At 37.3% G+C, this 9521-nt stretch overlaps 1 protein-coding gene across 5 annotated transcripts in view; it reads left to right on the plus strand.

The window, feature by feature from the left end:
• Window positions 1–8612, plus strand: part of pleca (plectin a) — a 123197-nt gene extending 114585 nt beyond the window's left edge. For all 5 annotated transcript variants that reach the window (XM_053491971.1, XM_053491972.1, XM_053491976.1 and 2 more), the window contains 3 exons: window positions 131–7249; window positions 7491–7553; window positions 7756–8612. In XM_053491971.1, coding sequence (XP_053347946.1) covers window positions 131–6448 — 6318 coding nt within the window. In that variant the 3' untranslated portion in view covers window positions 6449–7249; window positions 7491–7553; window positions 7756–8612. The remainder of the gene's footprint in view (window positions 1–130; window positions 7250–7490; window positions 7554–7755) is intronic.
• Window positions 8613–9521: the final 909 nt, after the last annotated feature.

Consider the following 9521-nt stretch of genomic DNA (forward strand, 5'->3'; position numbering starts at 1 on the left):
TGTTATTATAGTATAAACATTTTAAACTACTAACATTCACTGTCAGACATAGTAATAATCATTATAGCAAGAGATTACCTGATATTACGTGATCATATTTCCTTTATTAATGTAATGTTTTTTTTAATAGACGGCGAATGCTCAGCAAGAGCAATTACAACAAGAAAAAACAACTCTTCAGCAGACATTCCTTACAGAGAAAGAAATTCTTCTGAAAAAGGAAAAAGCCATAGAAGCAGAGAAAATAAAGCTGGAAAAACAACTTGAGGATGAAGTGAAGAAAGCCAAAGCCCTCAATGATGAACAGGAAAGTAAACGAAAGCAGATGGAAGAGGAGAAAAGGAAACTTCAGGCTAGCCTGGAAGCCGCACTTAAGAAGCAGAAAGATGCAGAAGGAGAGATGCTTAATAAGCAGAAAGATATGGAGAAACTAGAGAAGATAAAACAAGACCAAGAAAAACTTATGGGTGATGAAAATAAGAAATTACGAGAAAAGCTTCAGCAGTTACAGGAAGTACAGAGACCCACAGCATCCCAAACAAAAGAAATTGAGATCCAAACTGATAGCATGCCTGAAACAGAGTTAGTCACTGCAACAGTGCAAGAAACAACAAAGAAGGTCTTTAATGGTTCTACAGAAGTTGATGGAGTAAAGGCAGAGTCTCCACTGGCATTTGATGGGATTCGGGAGAGAGTGCCTGCAAACAGGCTTAATGAAATCGGTATACTAAGCAAAAAAGAACTTGACAAACTTAAGAAAGGCAAAACAACTGTACAAGACCTTACTAAACTGGAAAAAGTCAAGATGTGCCTAAGAGGCAAGGATTGCATTGGTGGTGTAATGGTGGAACCAAAGCAGAAAATGGGAGTCTATCAAGCTTTAAAAGAGAAGAAGATTTCACTAAGCACAGCTTTAATGCTTCTTGAAGCTCAGGCTGCTTCTGGATATATTATTGACCCCATTCAAAACAGAAAGCTCTCTGTCAATGAGGCAGTAAAGGAGTCTATTATTGGACCTGAACTGCACACTGCATTGCTGTCTGCAGAAAGAGCTGCAACTGGTTATAAAGACCCTTTCACTGGACAAAAGATCTCATTATTTGAAGCCATGCAAAAGGGTCTAGTCCCAGAGGAGCAAGCCATGAAATTTCTGGATGTTCAAATTGCCACTGGTGGAATAATTGATCCAGTAAACAGTCATCGTGTGTCAGTCCAAACAGCATATAAACAAGGTCAGTTGGATGAAGAACTGAACAAAGTCTTGTCCAATCCTCCTGATGACAAAAAAGGATTTAGTGATCCCAATACCCAAGAAAGTCTCAGTTATTATCAATTGCTAGGAAGATGTCAACCTGATCCAGAAACAGGACTTCCATTTCTACCTGTTACACAAACAGCATCACTTGCTGAAAGGACATACACAGATGAAGAGGCTAAAGATGCATTCAGCAAAACAAATATATCAGTGCCATTTGGAAGGTTTAAGGGGAAGACAGTGACCATATGGGAAGTGATAAATTCTGAATACTTTAGTGAAGATCAAAGGAAAGATCTTATTCGTCAGTATAAATCAGGCAAAATTACTGTAGAGAAAATCATAAAGATTGTAATCACTGTTGTAGAAGACAAAGATAAAGCAAAGGAACTAGCCTTTGATGGCTTAAGATCAACCGTCCCTGCGTCTGAGCTCCTTGATTCAAAGATTATTACCAAAGATGTATATAATGAGTTGCATAATGGCAAAACAACGATTGAAAAGGTGTCTCAGATGGATTCTGTCAGAAAAGCACTGAGGGGAACAAGCAGTATTGCTGGTGTGTTTATTGAGTCAACTAAGGAGAAAGTACCAATCTATGAAGCCATGAAGAAGAACATGATTGAAATAGAACCTGCACTCTACCTCCTAGAAGCCCAAGCTGCAACAGGTTTCATTATTGACCCAGTAAAGAACCAGAAGCTCACAGTTGATGAAGCTGTGAAATCTGGCATTGTTGGCCCAGAGGTACATGAGAAATTGCTGTCAGCAGAAAGGGCGGTGAATGGCTACAAAGATCCATACACAGGAAAGACTGCATCTCTATTTGAGGCAATGCAAAAAGATCTCATTAACAAAGATCAGGGTAAAAGGCTGCTGGAGGCCCAAATTGAAACTGGAGGAATAATTGACCCGGTAAAAAGTTACCGTATTCCTCAGGATATAGCTTATAAACGTGGGTATTTCAGTGAGGAAACGAACAAGTGCTTAAGCAGCCTATCTGATGAAAGTAAAGTGTTCATTGACCCAAACACAAAAGACAATGTTTCTTATGCACAACTGCAGAAATGTTGCATTACCGACAAAGAGACAGGTCTTCCATTGTTTCCCCTTTCAGAAAAAGCTGTTAAGTCCACAGAATCAGAACAGCCTTTCAATATTCAGTCTAAAGAAGCCTTAAACAAGGCGACAATGGAGTTAAACAGTGGACCCTTTAAAGGCAAAAAAGTAACCATTTGGGAGATTATTAACTCTGAATATATAACAGAAGAGCAAAGGATTGAGATAATACGTCAGTATAGATCAGGGACAGTTACAATTGAAAAGATCATTAGCATTGTGATCACATTAGTTGATGAAAATGAGACGAAAAAGCAGCAGGATACCTTCACTGGTCTCAGAGAACCAGTTAGTGCCACGTCCCTCTATGAATCCAAAATCATTGACAAAACTATCTTCGATCAGCTCCAACTAGGCCAAAAGAAGCCAAAAGAGATTAGTGAAATAGAATCAGTCAAGAGGTACCTGCAAGGATCAGAGTGCATTGCTGGAGTAGTCAATGAAAAATCTAAAGAGAAGCTTAGCATTTATCAGGCAATAAAGGAAAAATTACTAACCCCAAATACAGGCCTGTCTCTGTTGGAAGCTCAAGCAGCAACTGGGTTTATTGTTGATCCAGTCAGAAATCTGAGGTTGACTGTGGACGATGCCGTTAAAGCTGGCCTTGTTGGCCCTGAGCTTCATGAAAAGCTCCTATCTGCAGAGAAGGCCATAACTGGTTATAAAGATCCATACACTGGAAACAAGATTTCCCTTTTTCAGGCCATGCAAAAAGAGCTTGTTCTTAGAGAGCATGCCATACCTCTTCTTGAAGTTCAGGAGGCCACCGGAGGAGTAATTGATCCAGTCAATAGTCACCGCATCCCCACTGATGTAGCCATTCAGCGAGGTTACTTAAGCAAACAAGTAGCCAAGTCTTTTAAAGACCCATCAGAAGATATCAAGGGTTTTACAGATCCTAACAAAAATGAGAGTGTTACTTACAAACAACTGATTAAGAGTTGCACAAAAGATCCTGACTTTGGTTTTTTCCTCTTACCACTTTCTAAGGCTGAAGTTCCTAAAGAAGCTGAGAAGTCCTATGTGTACACTAAAGAACAAGCACAAACAGACTTGGCTAGCACTCAAATAGATATACCTCACAAAGGTTTTGCTGGAAAACAAACAAACTTGTGGGATGTCATGTCATCAGACATGCTTCCTGAAAAAGACAAACGAATACTTCTCGAACAGTACCGGTCAGGAAAAATCACAAAAGAGAGAATGATTATTATCATCATTGAAATCATTGAGCAAAGAGAAATCATTAAAACTGAACAGACTATGCTTTGTGATGTAATTCGACGCAGAGTTACAATTGAAGAGCTTTATAGCTCTCGTCTAATTGACCTTGAAACTTACAACCTGTTGAAACAAGGCAAAATAACAATCCGAGAGGTTATGGAAATGCCAACTGTTAAGAAATACTTATTTGGCACAGGGAGCATTGCTGGGGTTCTCTCCAACAACTCTACTAAAATTAGTATTTACCAGGCCATGAAAAGAGGCATACTCAAGCCTGATATTGCCCTTGATTTATTGGAAGCACAAGCTGCTGCAGGATTTATGACTGACCCAGCAAAATATGAGTTGCTAACAGTTGATGAAGCTGTCCGCAAGGGTCTTGTTGGCCCCGAACTTCATGACAAACTTTTGTCTGCAGAGAGGGCGGTCACGGGCTACAAAGACCCATACAGTGGAAAAGTAATCTCGCTGTACCAGGCTATGAAAAAGGGTCTGGTTCCTGAGGACTATGCATTAAAGATGCTAGAAGCTCAGATTGCAACTGGTGGCATAATGGATCACGAGTACAATTTCCACCTTCCAAATGACGTTGCAATGCAACGAGGATATATCAACAAAGAAACAAGTGAGAGGCTATCTATTGGAGATGTCAAAGGGTTTACTGATCCAACCACAGGTGAAAAATCATCTTATGCAAACCTCCTTAAAAAATGCAATGTTGACAAGGAAAGTGGCATGCATTTGCTCTCTCTGGCAGACAAGAAACTATTGGTAAGGGGTCTTCGAAAACAAATCACCTTGGATGAATTATTGTGTTCACAAATTATTGATCAGAAGACCTATACAGAGCTCACAGAAGGCATAATCTCAGTGGAAGATATCAGCAAAGATTTGAAGAAATACCTTGAGGGTACAAGTTGTATTGCAGGTGTGTATGTAGAGGCTACTAAAGAGAAACTGTCAATCTACCAAGCCATGAAGAAGAACATGATCAGGCCAGGCACTGCATTTGAACTGCTAGAGGCTCAAGCATCGACAGGATATGTGATTGATCCAATCAAAAATCTAAAACTTCCAGTAAGTGAGGCTGTAAAAATGGGAGTGGTTGGCCCAGAGTTTAAAGACAAACTTCTCTCTGCCGAACGAGCTGTGACTGGATACAATGATCCATACTCTGGTAAGGTAATTTCCCTATTTCAAGCCATGAAGAAAGGCCTGATTCTTAAAGATCACGGTATTCGTCTTTTGGAGGCTCAAATTGCAACTGGTGGAATTATTGATCCTGAGGAAAGTCACCGTCTTCCAGTGGAAATGGCTTATAAGCGTGGCCTTTTTGATGAGGAAATGAACAGTATTCTTACTGACCCTTCTGATGATACTAAAGGGTTCTTTGATCCAAACACAGAGGAGAATCTGACTTATCTTCAGCTGATGGAGCGATGCATGACTGACCCTGAAACTGGACTTGCTCTTTTAACGCTGAAGGAGAAGAAGAGGGAGAGAAAGACATCTTCTAAGTCATCAGTACGAAAACGCAGAGTGGTGATTGTAGACCCAGAAACAGGGAAAGAAATGTCTGTGTATGAGGCTTACCGCAAAGGTCTCATTGATCATCAGACATATATGGAGCTTGCAGAACAAGAATGTGAATGGGAAGAAATTACCACTTCATCAGCGGATGGTGTAAAGTCTCTGATAATTGACAGACGGTCTGGACGTCAGTATGACATTGATGATGCCATCAGCAAAGGACTTATAGACCAGTCTGCAATGGACCAGTATCGTGCAGGAACCCTGTCCATTACTGAATTTGCTGACATGCTCTCTGGAAATATGAGTGGCTCTAGATCACGTTCATCTTCCTTTGGGTCTACCTCATCATATCCTATGAGCCCTGTTCCATCTATCAAGACCCCAGCAACAACATGGACTGATCCAACAGAGGAAACGGGTCCAGTTGCTGGGATTCTAGACACAGATACTTTAGAGAAGGTATCAGTCACAGAGGCTATGCATCGAAATCTAGTTGATAACATCACTGGTCAAAGATTGCTTGAGGCACAAGCCTGCACAGGTGGTATCATTGATCCAAATACTGGAGAAAAGTTTACTGTTGCAGATGCAATGAACAAAGGACTAGTAGACAAGATAATGGTTGATCGCATCAACTTAGCTCAAAAGGCCTTCCAAGGATTTGAAGATCCAAGAACCAAAACTAAAATGTCAGCTGCTCAGGCCTTAAAGAAGGGTTGGTTGTATTATGAAGCTGGTCAGCGTTTTCTTGAAGTCCAGTACCTGACAGGAGGACTAATTGAACCTGATGTTGCAGGCAGAGTCTCACTGGATGAGGCTGTAAAGAAGGGTACCCTCGATGCACGCACTGCTCAGAAACTGAGAGATGTCAGTGGGTATTCCAAATACCTCACATGTCCCAAAACAAAGCTGAAAATATCTTATAAAGATGCCATCGAAAGAAGCATGACTGAGGAGGGCACTGGTTTACGTTTACTAGAAGCATCATCCCAGTCTACTAAGGGTCTATACAGCCCCTACAATGTCAGTGGCTCTGGATCAGCCTCAGGATCTAGGTCTGGCTCCAGAACCGGTTCAAGGTCTGGCTCTAGAAGAGGGAGCTTTGATGCCACAGGTTCTGGCTTTTCCATGAATTTCTCCACATCTTCCTATGGCTCTCCAAGCTATGGACGACGATATAGTTCGGGGGTGCACGGTGTGCTGAATATGGACAAATTACAGCAGGCTCTAACAGCTTTAACACTAAGCAGAAACTGTTGCACTGAACAGGAGAGAATGTTGCCACTATTACAAACAAAGTGCTCTTTAATTGCTTAATTCATTTAAAAAAATATAAATTCTGCTCTGCATGTGGTTACTATGGGGCTGGGAAATTATTGCTATATCCTGCTGGCTTGCTTTTTATGTTAGAGTTTTGGTTTATTTGTAATATGTAATATTTTTAAACATTTAACTTTTTTTTGAGGAACTTGAATATCCAATGGAATCTTATTTTTTATATTACGTTTTTCAGTGTTATCTCTGCTCATGTACAGTATATGGCCTTTTTTATTTGACTTCACTGAATGGCATTTTGTCACAGTTTAGTTTTTTTTATTTTACTATTATTATTATTATTGTTGTTGTTGTTATTATTACTATTATTATTATTATAATTATTATTATTTTGGTGTTTAAAAATATGTCTCACAAAACATTCTGTAATGCATTTTGTTAACCTGGAATCCTGTTAAACAAAAGAGCTTGCAACCATCTACAGAGCAGAATAAAATCAATTTAATTAAAACAGCACACCGAAAATAAAAAGAAAAACAAAAAACAATGGCACGGAAACACACTGGCAGAACAGAATTCAAGATTTCAAGTGGTTCCTTTCATCCAATATGGAATAAAACAGCAATTATTGTTCATGGTTTTAAAATATTATGTTTCCTCTGTCATGGATCCCACAACAACTTTGAAGAGCACCAGACAACAAATTGCAAAATATATATATATAAAAAAATAGAACAATCAAGAAGATTCCTGCTTATGGAATATGATCATGTCTTCATCTTTTACATCTCACAATTCAAAGAGAAATTCAGTCATACCTAGACTGTCTGCATATATTATAATGTAAGTATGTTTATGTAAATTATTTTTATTAGCACACCAGCTTAAAATGCTTAAATGACCGTTATTATTATTATAGTTATATTTTTTATACAGTTAAATAAATGTGTTAATTTGGTCCACCTATCAGTGAAATTAACAAAAAAAGATGCATGAGCATAACGTCAATATATTTTTGTGTATAAAAATCAAAATTGGACTTAAATTTCCATAATAGAAAAAAAATGTTCACATGTTTTACCAGATTTCTCTTACTGAAAAGGAGATGTGTTTGTTCTGCCAGCACTTTCAAACTGCAAAGATAAAGGTAACATTATTTAAGTGGCCATTATATTGTCATTTATAACTTTTATAATCATCATTATATATCATATGGCTCGCTTTATTATATTATATAATGTCTTGTTTAAAAAAAATTGATTACATTTGGTAAAGTACATTATACACAATTATTAAATAATTGCACCTGGTTATGATAATTGATATGAGCATTTTTGTTGTTCTTGTAGTGTCTTCCACTGCCCACTGAAGCAATTCTTTGGATCAGATTGCTCCAATCAAAATAAAGAAAACCTGAAAAGATGGGACTTGAGTGACCCACATACATGTTCTGCTACCTTTATTTGTCTGTAGTAGAAGTAGTAGTAATAATAATAATAATTTTTATTATTATTATTGGCCCCCATGTATTATGTTTATTTTTTTCTAATCTGTGTTTTAACACTAAATGTTTTAAGGGTGCTTAAAATTATGTTTTATCGATTTCAATTTGCTAAGCTGTAAAATATTCAGTGGAAAAAATTAGCTAGGTGCTTCTAAAAAACAAGAGTTGGATTTAGTTATAAATTATACAGGAAGCTTTGGTAACAGAAAATGATCAGTACAACCTGCAATCTCTGTATTGTAATATATGGAACAAACTAGTAAATATTAACTTAAAACTTGACATCATCCCTAAGTCATCAACATATTCTCTCACTATGGTAGCTGTCCTATCCTTCATGTCTTTCATATGTATATTTGTGCTGTTTTGCATTTTCTTTCAGATGATTTGCCATTATGAATGTTCCCATTGCTCTGTACCAGAAAAAGGACACTGTAATCACACCACCACATTTATATCAGCTGTGTTTTCCTATATTATACTTTTGCTTTGCATGGTTTTCTTTTGCTAACATTAACTGAAGAATTCAGTATAAAAGAACTGAAATCAACAATGGGTATTATAAGAACATTTTTGAAGTGATGTAAGAATTCAGTTGAAAAAGGCATGCCGTGATAGGGGGCATGTTTAAGAAGATTGTATTTATAAGGTGGAATTGTATTCTAATGTAAATAAACTACACAAGTATCAACTATATTAAAACTTGATTTCATTTAATGTTGGAGAAATATTTATCTTAGTTTAATGCGTTACTTATTTTTTTCACTTTGTTTTTGATCTAGTTAGTGCTTGGGTGTGTTGTCTGTTGTCCCGTGTTAAACTCGATCAAGCACAGTTAAGTTGTGTTTAAATGGTTACAAGTAAGCAATGATGAATCTCACATTTCTGCCAGATTTACAAACATTAAGTAAAGCTTGAATTGCTCCGTGCGCACATGTTGATGCTTAAAGCCAATCACTTGTAAATTAGCAGGCATGACTATGTCGCTGTTATTAATTTGTTGATGCCTACACAGATGAAAGAGGCTTTCTCAGAAGCAGAAGTGAAATTAGTTTTTCAAGTAAAAAAATAAAAATATAAAGGCTATTTATCTAGCATTACAGCACCCAAAAGACAAACATTTGATGCAAAATTTACGGAAAGGTAAACTAGATGAGAATTAACTCAAGTGAAATATGTCTGTTTATTTCGGTCCAACAGGTCTAAGGAGAAATTATTATTAATCAGTCGGGTTTTAATTAGCTACAGTACACACAAAAGGATGAAAGGAGATGAGTGTTTTTATAGAATTACAGGATTATCGTTAGAACCACATTTCTTGTGTAAATGCTTCCACAAAGGATTAACAAATAAATCCGTTTATATTGGGCATGAGAAATGTGTTCCACTATTAGCATAAGATAATTAAATGTGGGAATTTCATTATTCTGCAATGAAACTTTAATTTATTAATGCAATGAATAACTATACCGGAAGTAAATGATGTAAACATAAGTAAGCCATTTTTCAGTAGATAGTCAAGAACTCGTGGATTTCAGAAATGAAGTATGTGTGGTTAGTATTTGTTTCAGTAAGAAGGCTTGGAAAATTAAGTAAAAAAGACCCGATTAC

Source organism: Clarias gariepinus, chromosome 3 (assembly GCF_024256425.1).
Source record: "Clarias gariepinus isolate MV-2021 ecotype Netherlands chromosome 3, CGAR_prim_01v2, whole genome shotgun sequence".
NCBI lineage: Eukaryota > Metazoa > Chordata > Actinopteri > Siluriformes > Clariidae > Clarias > Clarias gariepinus.